The 17,593-nt window shown below is 41.8% G+C and overlaps 1 protein-coding gene across 4 annotated transcripts in view; it reads right to left on the minus strand.

The window, feature by feature from the left end:
• Window positions 1–17,593, minus strand: part of usp53b (ubiquitin specific peptidase 53b) — a 64,653-nt gene that overhangs the window by 631 nt on the left and 46,429 nt on the right. For 3 of the 4 annotated variants that reach the window (XM_065254796.2, XM_065254795.2, XM_065254798.2), the window contains 3 exons: window positions 15,588–15,654; window positions 14,146–14,954; window positions 5,098–5,182 (listed from right to left, as the gene is read on the minus strand). In XM_065254796.2, coding sequence (XP_065110868.1) covers window positions 5,106–5,182; window positions 14,146–14,954; window positions 15,588–15,654 — 953 coding nt within the window. In that variant the 3' untranslated portion in view covers window positions 5,098–5,105. Of the gene's footprint in view, window positions 1–4,647; window positions 4,956–5,097; window positions 5,183–14,145; window positions 14,955–15,587; window positions 15,655–17,593 lie in introns of those variants that run through there. The other variant, XM_065254797.2, reaches the window with a different exon arrangement.

Raw genomic sequence — 17,593 nt, forward strand, 5'->3', positions numbered from 1 at the left:
AAACTGCATAATGTTTAATGCACTGTGAACTTCCTGTACTGTTGGGGCACTAGGGGGCATAGTTGGGAGAGATAAATAAAAACCACATGTTGATACCCGGAGAGCTGGTGTGTATGTGTGTTCTAACTGAGCTACTAAAAGTAGATAATACGACATGGTGTCAGAAGTGGGATCTTCTAGGTAGTTTGCGGAAGAAGTTTGCTTCGGGCAGGTGAAGTTTATTAGTGTCGTCAGGTCGCAAGCATGGATCAAGCGGCAAGAGAACGACGCGCTCCAGGTGATGCAGCTGCCGGGGGCAGAGAGCCGCCCGCGCCGGGCCCGTGTGCTACGTTTAGCATCCAGCCACCGGAGCCATTTAACTTCTCCAAACCCCAGGAATGGGAAAGATGGATTCGACGATTCGAACGTTTCCGTCAGGCCAGTAATCTTCACACTTCTTCGCAAGACAACCAGATAAACACACTAATGTACTGCATGGGCGATGAAGCGGACGACATCTTAAAAGGGCTTAACTTGACGGCCGAAAACATGCAGAGTTACGACGCTGTGAAGGAGGGTTTTCACGCGTTTTTCGTCGTCAAGAAAAATGTGATCTACGAAAGAGCACGTTTTAACATGCGGAAACAGGGTGAAAATGAACCTGTTGACACTTTCGTGACTGCACTTTACTCTTTGGCTGAGCACTGCAAATATGGGCCATTACACGACGAGCTCATCAGAGACAGGTTAGTCGTTGGTTTAAATGATATACGTCTGTCTGAACGGATGCAGTTAGATAAGGATCTAACGCTGGAAAAAGCGATTGATATGGCAAGACAGAGCGAAGCTGTGAAGCAGCAGCAAAGTAACCTGCGTGGTGAATGTGTTACTAGCAAAGCATCGGGCTCTGTAGATAGAGTCATAAACAAAAACAAGACATTTCAAAGCAGGCAGAAAGTAAAGAGTTACCACGGCGCAAATGAGAAATATAAACAGTCTCAGTCAAGATGTCACAAGTGTGGGAAAAGCCCATCTCATCCAAAAACACACTGCCCTGCAAATTCAGTGTTTTGTCACGCCTGTGGGAAAAAGGGGCATTATCAAAAAGTGTGTGCTTCATCCAGAAAGGTAAATGAGATTCAAGAGAAAGACGATGACATATTTTTAGGCACTGTGATGGCTGAGGGGGATCCCTGGCTAGTGGATATAATAATTAAAGACTGTGAAATACAGTTCAAAATTGACACAGGTGCCGATGTCACTGTTATGCCTGACCATATTTTTCACAGAATATTTAAAGATGGCAAGAAACCAGCTCTTCTGAAAGTGACAAAACCTCTGCTGGGACCTGGATGTGCACCTCTCAGCGTCGTTGGGGTATCCAACATACGCCTTCAGAAAGGTGAAAAGCATACATTAGAGGAAGTGTATGTTGTTAAGAGCTTACACTCGCCACTACTAGGAAGGCCAGCTATAACCAAGCTGGGTCTTGTTACGCGTGTTGATGGCCTAAGTATGGATACGCTGCACAATAATTATCCAAAACTGTGCAGTGGCCTTGGCATGTTACAGCGGCCATACACCATTAAACTGAGCCCGGGAGCAGTACCATTCTCCCTTAAAACACCACGACGCATTCCTCTACCGCTCATGCCGAAAGTTAAAAATGAACTGCAACGCATGGAGAAGATGGGGGTTATAAGTAGGGTGGAAGAACCCACACAGTGGTGTGCAGGCATTGTTGTTGTGCCGAAAAAGTCTGGAGACCCGAGAATCTGTGTTGATTTAACAAAGCTCAATGAATCAGTGCAAAGGGAAAAATTCATTCTACCATCCGTGGAACAGACCCTCGGACTACTGGCAGGAGCTAGACTTTTTAGCAAGCTTGATGCTAATATGGGGTTTTGGCAAATCCCTCTAGCTGAAGAGTCGGCTAAGCTAACGACCTTCATCACCCCGTTTGGACGGTACTTCTTCAACCGTCTACCCTTCGGTATCGCATCAGCGCCGGAACACTTCCAAAATCGCATGGTTACCGAAGTCACTGAGGGCCTAGATGGGGTGGTCTGCCATATGGATGACATACTAGTGTGGGGGCGCTCTCAGGAAGAGCACGACACGCGCCTTCATGCTGTGCTTCAGAAGATGGAACAGGCTGGTATTACCCTCAATGTAGACAAATGTTCCCTGTCACAAAAGAAAGTCAAGTTTCTCGGACACATTATTTCGGACTTTGGGGTACAGCCCGACCCAGCTAAGACAGCAGCGGTCCAAGAAATGCCAGAGCCAACTACTGTCACCGAGCTAAGGAGTTTCTTAGGTATGGTAAATCAGCTGGGAAAATTCATCCCACACCTAGCGGAAAAAGACAAACCTCTCAGGGATCTCCTGTCGAAAAGAAACTGTTGGGTCTGGGGGGAAGCTCAGGCCACAGCTTTCAGAGAGCTAAAAGAAAACTTGACATCTACACCAGTGCTGGCCTTGTATGATGCAAACAAGCCAATCAAAGTTTCCGCGGACGCATCATCGTACGGATTGGGTGCTGTCCTGCTGCAACAGGAAAACAATGATTGGAGACCCGTCGCCTATGCATCACGGTCCCTTACTCCTGTTGAGCAAAGATATGCACAGGTAGAAAAAGAAGCCCTGGGGCTGACCTGGGCATGTGAGAGATTTCGTGACTTTTTGATTGGACAATATTTTGAGATGGAAACAGATCATAAACCCCTGTTGAGTCTCTTAGGGGCCCAAGAACTGGACATTTTACCTCCCCGTATCCAACGTTTTCGCATGAGACTGATGCGTTACTCATACAAAATCTCTCATGTTCCAGGAAAGAGCCTCTGGACTGCAGATGTGTTGTCACGCGCTCCGCTGCCTGCTAGCAAAGACAACACTAATGAGGAGCTTATGGAAAGCACAAACATCTACGTGGACAACATCGTAGAACACTTACCCGCCAGTCAGTCATTCCTAGACAACCTAAGAGAACACCTTAAAACCGACAGCGTGTGCTCAAATGTTATGAGAATGTGTCAAGATGGGTGGCCTGAGAGTAGTCGGTGTACAGGACCTGAAAAACTCTATTGGTCTGAACGAGCTTACCTGTCAGTACACGACGGCCTTCTTTTGAAAGGTACCAGACTTGTTATTCCTTCTGTAATGAGAAACGATGTCCTCGCTAGGTTGCATGAAGGGCACCAAGGTGTAGCTAAATGCAGGGAACGTGCGCGTCAAAGTGTGTGGTGGCCAGGACTGAGTCAGCAATTAAATGAGCTAGTTCTGAAATGTCATGCTTGTATCAAAGAGCGCATCAACCATACCGAGCCATTGATTCCAACAAACCTACCTGAGAGGCCCTGGCAAAAGTTAGGAACGGATCTGTTTGTCCTGAAAGGGAAAACATATCTTTTAGTTGTGGACTATTATTCACGGTATGTTGAGGTGGCAAATCTTTCACTTACCAGCTCTGCAGACATCACCACACACCTGAAATCTATCTTCGCACGCCACGGCATCCCAGAAACCTTAATTAGCGATAATGGTCCACAGTTCTCATCCAGTACCTTTTCTGATTTTGCAACAAGCTATGGATTCAAACACGTCACCAGCAGTCCAAAGCATCCGCGCAGCAATGGAGAGGCGGAGCGTGCTGTACAGACGGTAAAGAACCTCCTTAAAAAAGCACAAGATCCTTATCTTGCATTGTTGTCATACAGATCAACTCCTCTTCAGAATGGGTACAGCCCAGCTCAGATGCTCATGGGACGCCGTCTTCGCACTACAGTGCCAATCCTTCCAAAGTTGCTGGACCCTGAGACGCCTGATAGTGTCACTATTAGTGGTAGAGAGAGAGAAAAAAGATGTACAGACATGAGACATTTCAATAAACGCCATCGTGTACATGATCTAAGCAACCTCTCGCCAGGTGAGCAGGTGTGGGTCACAGACCAAAAGGTGTCTGGAACTGTGGTGGAAAAACATCATACACCACGGTCTTACCAAGTGGATGTTCCCCATGCAACAATTCGTAGAAACCGTCATCTCCTCATTCCTATGGATGTAAAGAAGGGTGATTGTGACACCCTGATTGATTCACAGGTGACTGAGAACAATGCTGTGCCACAAACAGCGCTTACACCTAACACATCTCCTGTTTGTTCAAAAGGATCAGTAATGAAAACCAGATCTGGGAGGCCAGTCATAAAACCTAAAAGGCTAAATTTATAGTTATTCTGGGTTTATAGAGTTTTATACAGTGTTCACAGTTTTTCAGAATGGTTACATTTACTACAAAGATAACTGTAGATTTATGTGTTACATGTGTTTACAGTGTTGGTAACCTGAAATATTTTGTTTGCAGGAAATGTTATATATATGTACAAGATACTGTTTTCAATTCATTGTTGAATCGTACCCCGAGTATATGTTGCTAACAGTAAGATGTCAATGCAATGATTGTTTTCTTCTTTGTTAAAAAGGGAGATGTGGAATAATCTATGTGGTGAAACTGCATAATGTTTAATGCACTGTGAACTTCCTGTACTGTTGGGGCACTAGGGGGCATAGTTGGGAGAGATAAATAAAAACCACATGTTGATACCCGGAGAGCTGGTGTGTATGTGTGTTCTAACTGAGCTACTAAAAGTAGATAATACGACAGGCAACACCTTTTATTTAATCTTTTATTACTAGGCTAAAGGTCAAAGCACCTTTTTATGAACTATGAAATGTTCATCAATGTTGTAAATGTCTCTCCTCAACATGTTTTATCATCTAAGAGACTGCTATAAACTTAAAACAGATAAAGAACTACTCTATATTGTACAAGAAGCATAGTTTGACATTTCATCAGTTATCCCAATTATTTTTTAAGGGTCGCTGGCTTGTGCAAAGATGAAAGGGCTCATTCATCACGGGGTCCATCACAGCCCCCTGTGCAACTACTCCACCCATGGTCTGACTTTTGCGTAGTACTGTAGATAAAGGTTTTATGTATAACTTACTATACAGTTAGATAGTAAATCATCACGTATCACAGTTCATTTTTTTGTTGTTTTTTGTTTGTATGTTTATATTTAGACTATTTAGATATTAAGTATAAACCAGATAACTTACCATAACCTTCACAAATATCCATGTTCATCCAGTCCCTTTGAAGCGACAGGGTGCCATTTAGCAGCAGGCTTATTGTTGCTATTGCCTGTAAAGGTAAGTTTAGCTTATTTACTCAGTATATACTTTTTATGCACAACTTACAGTATATTATCTGCCACTATGACGGGCCATGCGGCTAGTAAATCATACTTCACTTATGAATACATATATAAAAGCATGCATACACAAATACTTATAAACACTCGCATATACATGTATACTATTGGATGTTTAAGAAAATACCTATAAAAATATGTTGGTATACTACTGGGAAATTTATAACAATACATCTAACAAGTTAGTAATGCATACATATACATTTGTGAATAACTTGCATATACATGCATATACATGTAAACTGCACACATACACATATAAACACTTGCATATACATATAAATTTGAAGCACGCATACACATTTAAACACTTGCATACATACATATAAACTCTGTCCATGCATAAACACCTATTAAACACTCAAACATATATATATAAACTTGAAGCACACATACACATATTAAACACTTGCACATACATATTAACTCTCTCCTTGCATAAACACCCATTAAACACTCGCACATATATATAAACTTTCAGTTTAAAAGGAAGTTGTTTTTAGTATAAACAAAAGGCATTTCAATATAAACGGAAGGCATTTCAGTATAAAAGTCTCAATGGAGGGGAGGAGCTTAAGTGACCACAGCAACCATGGAGCAAGCTGTGCACAGCTAATATTTGATGTAACGTAACTTGAAGTAAATAACAATACACCTGAACTTTTATACGTAAGCAGCACTACTTTAACTATTTGAAAATAAAGACCAGGACCCAACCCACACTCGCATATTGTGCTGTTATTAGAAACCTTATCTGTTTCCAGACAGATCATTAACACAAACAAGGACAGGACCATTTAAAAAAGCAGCTGCCATGTACAGAATCAGAAAGTCAACACAGTCTTGGCTTTTATACCCAAAGTCCGCATGTGCCATTCTACCCTAACCTGCACTGCAAATGCCATGTTAATATTATTCCACCCACAGCTGTCAGGATCCCATCACCATCCACATCATCATTCACTCCTCCCACTCGTTCACTCTCCCCTGAGTATTAATCTTCGTCACTTGTGCCTCATCACCATGCCCCTTTAAAAACCTCACACTCCCATTCACTCATCGTCTGGTCTCGTCAGTAATGGACACACAGACTCACCGGTACTACTCACCTTCTACTTACCTGCTGAGATCCGCTGCTTGCCGTCTGAATTCCCATATCATCTACCACCTCCGTCCAAGAACCCTTCAACCGTCATCAGCATGATTACTCTCTGTTATTCGTCCAGCTAAGTGTTAACCAGAAACTCTATAACAATATACTCACCTGATATCCACCTGCTTCAGTGTTTCAACTAATAAGTTGTTAAACCTACCTTCAGTCTGCTCCCTGTCTCCAGCGTAACAGATGATCAGACCAAAGAAATGCAAACCCCCACTGAGCCTGGGCAAAGTCTGGCTTGAGGTCCATTCACAGTACAGGTGGTTCACCACTTATTCTTACCCTCATCACAGATAAATCCACCCACCATGACCGAAGAAATCCTTCACTCTGCTTGCCAACTACTACTTCTGCAAAATCCTGTGGCTTTGTCAGCTGCCACTGCTAGGCCCATGCCCCTGCAGGAACTCGGATTCCCCGGTATTAAAATCTCTGTCTAGTTTCATTCAGCACTTCAAGGAAGTCTTCGGCCAAACTGTAGCAGATCTCTCCATTCACAACCAACTCTTCAATCTACGTCAAGGAAACTCTCTGTGAGTAACTATGCACTACACTTCCGTACTCTGGCAGCATCTAGTGGCTGGAATAAGACCTCCCTGATCACAGCCTTTCGTCATGGTCTCAACCCTAATGTCTGTCAACTCATAGTAGTCTATGATGACACCATGGGTCTTGAAAACCTCATCCAGAAAACCATTTGTGTCTCTCAACGTCTATCCGCCTGTGATGATGTCACCACCGCTGCTCTTCCTCCGCCATCGACCACCTCTATGGTTCCTCTAGCACCTGAACCTATGCAAGTTGATTCTACTCACATATCCTCCTCAGAACGTCATCGTCGTATTCGACTGAAACTCTGCTTGTACTGTGGGGGTGACAAACATATTATCGCAGATTGCTCAATTCAACCTTCATGCCGGAAGTTCTGTTCAGATTCTCTCTCATGTAGAATTTTTAAATCGTACTACAGTGCATCTATATACCTCCCGTGTTTGTATTTCAGCGAAAGCCCTCATCGACACCGTATCAGCTGGGAACTTCATCTCCACGCAACTTCTACAAATATTAAATACCCACAAACAAAGTTACCACCAATACATCAGAGTTCAAACCATCCAGTTAAAACTGCTGGGGTCGAATTCGCTACTTCACCCCCACATTAACCCTCCGTATTGGATTTTTGCACGTTGAGGACGTCTCATTCATGGTGCTGGAGGAATCCACTGCAGACCTCATCCTGGGACACCCTTGGATGGCTCAAAATCAACCAACCATCAACTGGCGAACCGGTGAGGTTATTAGTTGTTATTAGCTGTTTCCAGTCCTGTTTACTTCCCATTCAGAAGTCTCTATCTCTCTGTCCTTCATTTTCCAAAACTCCCCATTGGATCCACTACCACTACCAAATATTTGTTGAATAGAAGGCATTCCAGGATGTGTTTAGCAAACAGTTGGCTACATAACTACCACCACACCGGCCATGAGACTGCGCCATCGACCTGCTACCTGGAGCCACCCTACCTAAGGGTTGTGTTTACCCCCTGTCCATCCTGAAACAGAAGGCCATGGAGGAGTATGTGGAGGAGGCCCTTCAGCAACAGTTAATTCGACCTTTTACTTCCCCTGCTGCTTCCAGCTTCTTCTTCGTGGCCAAGAAGGACGGAGGGTTGAGGCCATGCATCGATTATAGACACCTTAACTCCCAAACTGTGAAGTTTAGTTACCCCCTTTCTCTGTTCCTGGTCGCTCTGGAACAGTTGCGTTGGGGCTTGTATCTTCTCAAAGCTTGACCTGTGCAGTGCCTACAACTTGATCCGCATTCATCGAGGTGACAAGTGGAAGACTGTGTTTGTAAAACCTTGGGTCATTATGAACACCGGGTCATGCCCTTTGGACTCTCCAACTAACCGCCCGTCTTCCAGGGGTACATGAATTAAGTCTTTTGGGAATACCTCAACATGTTTGTGATAGTTTATATAGACGACATTTTCTTTACTTCACTTCTCTCTCAGAACATCAACGTCACATCCCCCTTGTCCTGGAAAAGCTGAGAAAACACCATCTATACTTGAAGTTTGAAAAGTGCAAGTTCACACCCCCAAGGTACACTTTCTTGGCTACATAATTAAACAACATGGAGTAAAGACGGACCAGAGGAAGGTGGAAACCATTCGTAACTGGCCACTACCCACTTCTGTAAAGGATCTCCAGTGATTCCTTGGATTTGCCAATTTCTATCGAAGGTTCATCAATAATTACAGTTTTATTAGTGCGCCGCTAACCTCATTCTTATAGGATCGACCTAAATCTCTGTCATTGACCTTTGAAGACATCGAAGCCTTTGATCACCTCAAAGAAGCCTTCCAGTCCGCACCAGTTCTAATCCATCCTAATCCAAATCTCCCTTTCATCGTTGAAGTCGAAGCCTCCTCCACTGATGCCGGATCGGTACTTTCCCAGCGGCAGGGAAACCCTCCCAGACTTCATCCATGTGCCGCCTTTTCCAAAAAGTTGTCCCCGGCAGAGCGGAACTATGATATAGGTAATCTGGAACTTTTCGCCATCAAGCTTGCACAAGAGAAGTGGAGGCATTGGCTGGAGGGAGCCAATCATCCATTTGAAGTTATTACCGGCCATCGCAATCTGGAATACCTTTTTGTGAGGTTAAGAGATTAAACCTGCACCAGGCCTGTTGGGAACTTTTCTACACTTGCTTCAATTTCACTGTAACCTACTGACCAGGAAGCAAGAACCTAAAAGCTGATACCCTCTCTGGTTTCCATAATTCATCTTCAGAAGACCTCCTACCTAAACCTATTCTCCTTCCAGCCATGTTCATCAGCCCGATCATTTGGGATCTCGGACGAGCAGATCACCCAGGAAAACCTTCTTCATCCCGCTCCGCCAGGAGTCCCAAGAATCTCATCTTTGTACCCGAACACCTACGTATTAAACACCTGGACTCTGCACACTCCAGGCTCTAGACATCCAGGTAGCAGGCGTACCCTCTTACTCCTCAGTCAGCATAACCAATACCCCTAGAAGACTACCCATGGGAAAACTTGTACCTCTTCCCATACCACAACGTTTGTTGTCGTAGACCAGTTCTCCAAGGGGTGTAAACTGTACCTCTGTTCCAGCTGTCGACGACTGGTTTCATCAGAGCAAGGGGGTTTGGGATTAGGCTTACATACATCTCCAACAGGTGGTGCTGAGGCATGAAGGCCACGGAGGCACGAAGACCAAGCTAACCGTCATTGCTCTGATCCACCCCAGTACTAACCTGGCCAAAAGGTTTGGCTTTCCACTCGGGACATCCGCCTCCGCCAACCCTGCCGTAAGCTGAATCCTCATTACATTGGTCCCTTAACCGTGCAGAACCAGTTGAACAAAGTCACCTACAGGCTTAACTTATCTCCACAGTACAGAATCTCACCATCATTTCATGTTTCACTCTTAAAACCCTTCACTGATCCTGTCACTCCTGTTCCCACAGATTCTGACACTGAGGTTGTGCCTCCTCTTCCCATTCCCGTCTACCGAGTCCGTAACATTATGGACTCACGGCAGCGAGGACCTTGTTTAGAGTACCTAATTGACTGGGAAGACTATGGCCCTTAGAAACATTTTGGGTACCCTGTCAGGACATCTTGGACCCCCACTCTCCTCACTCAGTTCCATACAAACCATCCAGATCGCCCTGCTCCCAGACTTCCAGGTAGACCTCACCGCCATATTCACCCTTCTTCATAGTCGTCAACAGCCGCCTCAGGAGGAGGGGGTACTGTCAGGATCCCATCACCATCCACTTCATTATTCACTCCTCCCACTCATCTACTCTCCCCTGAGTATTAATCTTCGTCACCTGTGCCTCATCACCATGTCCCTTTAAAACCCTCACACTCCCATTTACTCATCATCTGGTCTCGTCAGTAATGGACTCACCTTCGACTTACCTGTGGAGATCCGCTGCTTGCCGTCTGAATTTCCACATCATTCGCCTGCTCCATCCAAGAACCCGTCCACTGTCATCTGCAAGAGAGACTCATCCAGCTAAGCTCTGTTTAACCTACCTTCAGTCTGCTCCCTGTCTCCAGCGTGACAATTAGATTAAATTTTATTGGCTTACCCGCTGGATACCCGTGGGTACCCGCCCGTCGGCGTGCAGGACTCTGCCATGGAGTATGCCTATATAAAAAATCCATACCACCTATCTGGCCAACTCGCTCGTAATCATGAGGGAGAAAGGAGGGTAGCCTACCTTTTGATCTGGTTGCTCCTCGTTGTTCTGCATTTGCCAATAAATAAATAGGTTTACTTAGTTTGTTTAAAGTATCATCTTTGTTATTAAAAAAGCCACAGCCCTTATGTGCAATAAGAATGCAAGTATGATGCAGATTTATTTCAGGGATTTATTTTATACGGCCTTACTCCATGGCAGGTATGCAGCAAGTGAGCCGGTAATATTTGATGGAACGGGTGGAATAATATTAACATTCCAGGCTAGAATGGCACAGGCAGACTTCGGGTCTAAAAGCCAAGAACGTTTTGACTCGATTCCATATACGCTGGCAGCTGCTTTTTTAAAAAATCCATGCTCTGTCTGGAAACACTTAAAGGTTTCTAATAACAGCACAATTTGCGAGTGCAGGTCGGGTAATGGACTTTATTTTCAAATATTTAAATCAGTGCTGCTTTCGGATAAAAGTTCACGTGTTTTGTTATTTACTGCAAGTGCGATGCACCGCTTGCTCCATGGAAGCTGTGGTCACCTTAGCTCATTCCCTTGATTGAGACTTCCTTAAAGGGGACAGAGAATGAAAAACCATTTTTACCTTGTATTTGTTGAATAATGGTAGTCTACCAGCATTCATGAACATACGAAAAGTTCTAGACATGCTAAACATCTCAGTCTCATAGAAATTCCTCTTTTAGAAATGTCAGCCAGAAAACGGCCCAATCTGAAAAACTGATGCTTATGACATCACAGGCATCTCACTGCCCCTCCACTTTAAAATAATTGGCTACTTTTTTTGAGTGGCAGCAAAGTCAGCCAATCAGTAATGAGATTGCAAGTTAAGCCAGTAGGGGGAGCCAAATAGGTGCAAAACCACTTGTTTAAAATCCCCCACCCTAATAGAGCTATCTGAGAGAGGTTTTTAGGAAGCTTCTAAGGCATTACAGACCCAAACAAAAAAATTTTTGTCTACATGTCACATCACAGAATAAGGATAAATACCCCGTTCAATCATTCTATGTCACCTTTAATACTAAAAAGCCTTCTGTTATACTGAAATGCCTTCAGTTTATACTGAAACAACTTCCTTTTAAACTGAAAGTTTATATGTATATGCAGGTGTTTAATGGGTGTTTATGCACGGACAGAGTTTATACGTATGCGCAAGTGTTTTTATGTGTATGCGTGCATCAAGTTTATATTTAAGTGTGAGAGTTTATATGTGCATGCGTGCATCAAGTTTATTTGTATATGCGAGTGTTTAATGGGTGTTTATGCATGGACAGAGTTTATATTTATGTGCGAGTTTTTATATGTGCATGCATCAAGTTTATATGCAAGTGTTTATTTGTGTAGGCATATATCAAGTTTACATGTATATGCAAGTTATTCCCAAATGTATATGTATGCATTACTAACTTAAGATGTATTGGTATAAATTTCACATTAGTATGCACACATATTTTATAGGTATTTGTTAAACATCCAATAGTATACATGTATATGTAAGTGTTTATATGTGTGTATGCATGCTCGCATCGAGAGCAAATTAGCAAAGTTATTGTTATTGTCCGGTGGTGTGGATGCCAATATAGTTATCATTATAATGTCAACACAAACTATAAATTGAGCAAATCTGTCCCAGTTGCTTAGCAGACCTTAATTGTATAAAATACATAAGCCTAAATGTGACCCTGCTTGTGAAATCCTCCCTAAAGTCTCATAATATAATTATGGGATTAGGAGCATGAAAATTTGATATAAGTCATTGATTTCGACATTGGCGTTACTCAGTCAATATATCAGGGTTATACTTGTTCTTTATATTTGTCTATATAATATGAATGATTTTATATAGAAAACAGTAAATCACAAAACATGACTTTAGCTGGATCTGCACCAAGGCTTTGAACTGGTTCACGGAACGAAAACGAAAACCAGAAACTTTTGATGTTTTGCAAGGAACAGAAACGAAACCAGAAACTTTCAAAAAATATATGTTCCGGAACAGAAACGTTTATTTAAAATAATGGTAAACGGTTAATACCGTTATTTTTTCATCCTTTGACAAGATTTATGTGCAATACTCGATGAAGTTCACTTCCGGGCTTCGTTGACTCATCGGAGAAATGAGAAGCTTGCCACCAGCAAGAAGCCTACTCAAGCTTTAATGCTCAATCATAAGAGGTAAATATTGGAGGCTACCAAGTATCTCAAGATGTTTGTTTTTTACTAATTAGTGGTGTAACGGATCACAGTTGATACGTGATCCATATAGATCATGACCCACGGTTCGGCTCGTATGCGATTCGCTGATTAATACGCAAATTTAAATAGGGTGAAAGTTGATCATTTGCAAGTGTTTCAAAGGCTTGCAAATGTTAACACTTAAGTGATTTTAAACAATTTAACCGCAAAAGATGCTAAAGTGAGCAATTTTCTGTACGAACATGCGGTTGAATGTGTCCGGTCCAACTCCGCCCTTTAAAGATCAGAACTCTTGATGTATAAACTTGAGAGAGAGTTGCGCTACTGTGTCACTACTGTGTATAATACATTTGGTGAATAAAGCACTGAAAAACAACGTAATTTTCACTTTATGTGGAGTGACTGTTTAAGCTGCATCTTCTTCCCGAAGCGCCATTTGGAATTCGTCCTCCGTCTGTGTGTGCGCGCGTGTTTAAGTGCACTCAACAAATGTAGGCATGTCAGAATTACAGTTATGCCGCTTACATAGCCTTTTTTTAATGTTTGATGACAAGATAGAGAGTTAAGTAAAATTATGTAGACTAATAATATAAGTTTAATGTCCTAATGATCAGCCTACTTATTTATTGCCCGTGATTGACAAGCACACATACTCCACGCTTGAGCGTGTTTGTGACCAGTAACCGTCATTGACAAGCACACATACATAGCCTCGCGCGTTTGTGAGCGGCATTGACAAGTACATTAACCCTGCACGTGCTGTTTGCTGTGATTGTTTTTGATGATAGAGAGCACGAACCATTTGATATTTGAGATTAAATAAAACTTACTGCTGAGTTAAGCAGATGACTCTATGTGACGCGACAGTCATCACTCAGCACATCATCATTTCAAATCCGTTTACAAGATGAATGCTCTTGTTATGTTTAATAAAAAGTTTACATTGCGTTGTAAAAATTTTGAAATTATCTTCATACCTGCTTAATTCATAATGAGAACCTATTAACACACGTTTTTTATTCTGCTATAATATATAACCACTATATATATACAAATAAATAACCGCTGTTATGGAACGTTATTAACCGGTTCGGGAACTTTATTTTTTTGTTCTAACCGGTTCAGGAACGTCAATTTTAGGGTTGAACCGAAAACCGGAAACGTTAAAATACTGTTTCTGTTCGGAACGAACCAATTGGGAAAAAATTCTGGTTCAAAGCCCTGATCTGCACAGGCAGGGTCACAAACAACCAAGAATAAATTAACAGATCTATTAAGCTTTAACATACCAGAGTCAGGCTTATTTTTGGCACGCTCAGAATGGCTCTCTGTGCGATTTAAATGCACCAAGTCTCTTCCATCTCTAGCAGGTACTCTCAGCTCAGGCAAAGAAAGAACCAGCGGCCTCTGGTGGTGATACTTCAGTCTGTATGTGTCTGTCATACAATTATCCACAGAGAAATAAGTGGTCAGTGCTACTCCAGATCCTGGGGAGACTGAGGGAGAAGGCTTTTCCCAACCACAAGATCTTTCATCAGGTTCACTGGACACCTGCTCTCCTCTCTCCTGGTCAGAACCTGATTTTGAACTCACGTCGGATGAGCTTGGGCACGTGCAATTGACTTCCACTCTTCTGTGTAGCGAGCTGGAGTGAGATGCAGCAACGCTACGACCGGATGTCCTTGAACCGGTCTGTGACATCTCCTGTAACGTTCTGGGACGAAAGGGTGGAGTCTTAATCTCAATCGGTCGTTGTGCGTGTTTTGAGTGAGTTGGTATCGATGAACGTATGGCTGACTCTTCCCTTGGCTGCAGGTAACTGGAGCGATTCAGGCTTGGTGATTCAAGTGGAGCCACCTCACTAGTGCTGGAACGATAAGCGCTGTCTTCTGGCTCTGAAAGAGGGTTTGTGAGTTCATCAGAACTGTTGCATTCAGGACTACTGATCTTGCCCAAGCGGTGCAGTAGGGGGCTTTCTGGGTTATGATGCCATCGCATGGTAACTTCCTGTTGCTCTGCTTGAGGTTCAGTCATTGATGGGTCCTTCTCTGCAGTGCCACCTTTCCTGCAGCCACAGGACGAACATCTAACCTTCCTTCTGTAAAACAGTGATGTTCTTATTTACTGTAGATTTTGACTTATTTTGTTATAAAGTATACTGTATATTGGTAGATGTTTGCTGTTTTCCTACACTGTATATCATTTCTCCAGTTTTCTGTTTAAACAATCTAAAGTATACTTTACAGTGTGTCAAAATTATTTTTAATGTCAATCAAAAGCATGGCACAAAAGTATGTCAACAGAGCATAAAGGGATAGTTCATCATGGTATTTGGGATAGTCGACCTCCATTGTATTTGTTATTCCTACTATGGAAGTTAATGGGTACAGTACCATCAACTGTGTGCTTACCATCGCTTATTAAAATATCTTCTTTTGTGTTTAACAGTATAAAAAACTTATACACGTTAAGAACAACATGAAAGTGAGTAAAGAATGACAGAATGTTCATTTTTGGGTGAACTAACACTTTAAAGTACTGTACATTTGTGGCATGCTATGTAAGCGATGTAAGCTGCTCTAAAATTTCCAACCAGGAATACATCTGTCTATAACTGACCCCACAATGGATTAAAACAACCGAATCTGGAATATAAAACCAATTAATGCTTTTCAAATAATAACTTGTACATTTAGCATATTTGCTAGGTAAAGATAAAGTCAAGAAATACCTTGAACTTGGGCTGCCTTTTATGAGATGTTCTGAGTTCTGTCCCTGAATTTTAACCAAATGTTTGCCTAAAAGAGACAAAAAAATATTGAAATATATAGAAAAAAGTATTTTCTGGGATTGATATGATAACAAAACTGACAGTAAAGCCTAAACAGTGTCTTAGGTGTGTAATGTCAAAGAAACAGAGCTGCCAGAATCCCTCTCTGCTGATCACAGCGGGCACAGACACACTCACTAGGACACATCCTACTCAATTATTTATAAATAGACAAGACTATTCATCTCTTTCCTGCCAACCTGCTGAGCTCTATGTGGGGATAAAGTCACAGGACATGACATGCCCTGCTAAGTGTAAAATTTAGGCTTTAGTAAGCCTATGGAATACATTTCACAACTGATAATGTTTTTTGGATTTTAGCCTCTTGTTATTTTCTCTCTTTTCAACAGTGTGCTTTCTTACTGGTTTTTATTTACAAGTCAGAGCTTTAAATTTCAGGCCTTCTGGGAAAATCAAGATGGTTTGTGAATGCTAAATGCAGATTTGAAATACAGATATATCACAGGTTTGATTTTCCGAATGCAACGCAACCGTAGTGCAACTACACTACAACAGTACTGTACATTGTATGTAACCTACTGCTCCATTCCCATGTTCTTTTATATTATACAACAGTTCTTTCTGTTTCTCGAATCTGATTGGCTAAGAGATCCCTGTCAGGCATGCGATATTCTACTGATAACATAAAATTAACCGCTTCACCGCTTGTATCATTCAGCTGCCACCTACTTAGTATTAGTGATTGGGGCTTCTTTAGGAGCCATTTGTCATCTCAGACTGGAAAAGCTGCTAACAGAGCACGGACACACACGCTGTTTTTAAACACTCTCCGTGTCTAAAAATTTTACTAGCTCGTGAATCCCAATCGGAAGTGATTATCCTGTTGAAGATCTGTTTACGCGTCTCTCCTCCCGTTAAAAGAATGCAAACACACTGTTTGAAACTCCAGGTAAGCACTGCAGCTTTAACATTGGGACACTTAATAATTTTTTTTTTGTGTGACGTGATTATTAAAACACGTTGTGAGATACAACGAAACAGAAACATATTTCTGACTTATAAAAAAAACTGTTTTGTGTAAAAATACTGTTATATGTAGTACTGACAAGAACAAAGTCCAGTAATAAAGAGAGTGCTTGTACCGCATTAAGATTAAATGGAAAATAAATAGTATACAGTGCACAGCATAAATGAGTACACCCCCTTTGAAAATTAAGATTTTTCTACATTTGTTAGTAAATATGAGACCAATTTGCTGTATTTTTACACACCAGTTTTATAAATTTATTATTTTTGCATCACCTCATTTGATTTAAATGTGTTATTTTTCATATCCTTAAGATGGTAAGTGACTTTTACTATTATGTTAAGAAACATAAATGTTTAATAAAACTGTTTTATAAAAAAGAAAGCAAATTGGTCTCATATTTACTAACAAATGGAGAAAAATCTTAATTTTCAAAGGGGGTGTACCCATTTATGCTGTACACTGTTTAAATATAGTTTTATTAACTTTTACCTTGTGCCAAAACAAAGTAAACAAGTAATAGTTTCATGACACCAAATACAATGGGTTTAATCTCATTTTTGAACACAGATAGGCCTACATCAGAGCCAGGAAATCTCATTCAGAGATGTAGCCCAGATATGGCAATGATGTGCGGGGTGGGCAAACACTGATGTCCGCTGATGCGTCTGGTTCTCACGTACCAAATCTTTCTAAGCAAATGTTCAAATAGGCGCTATCTTTACTAATCAACTGCAGAATTTAATATTATACATAAATATTCTCGACTGAACTAATCTTAAAACTACACTTTGTGACCAAGAAACGGTAATACTAAGAGACGGCTATTCCATCTATGGAGTTATTATGACATTCAAATCAGCCGAAAGTGTTGTCTGTCATTCTGGCCTTCAAATTCATGAAAAAAGTAGTTCCCAAA

The sequence above is a fragment of the Paramisgurnus dabryanus genome, chromosome 4 (assembly GCF_030506205.2).
Source record: "Paramisgurnus dabryanus chromosome 4, PD_genome_1.1, whole genome shotgun sequence".
Classification (NCBI taxonomy): Eukaryota; Metazoa; Chordata; class Actinopteri; order Cypriniformes; family Cobitidae; genus Paramisgurnus; species Paramisgurnus dabryanus.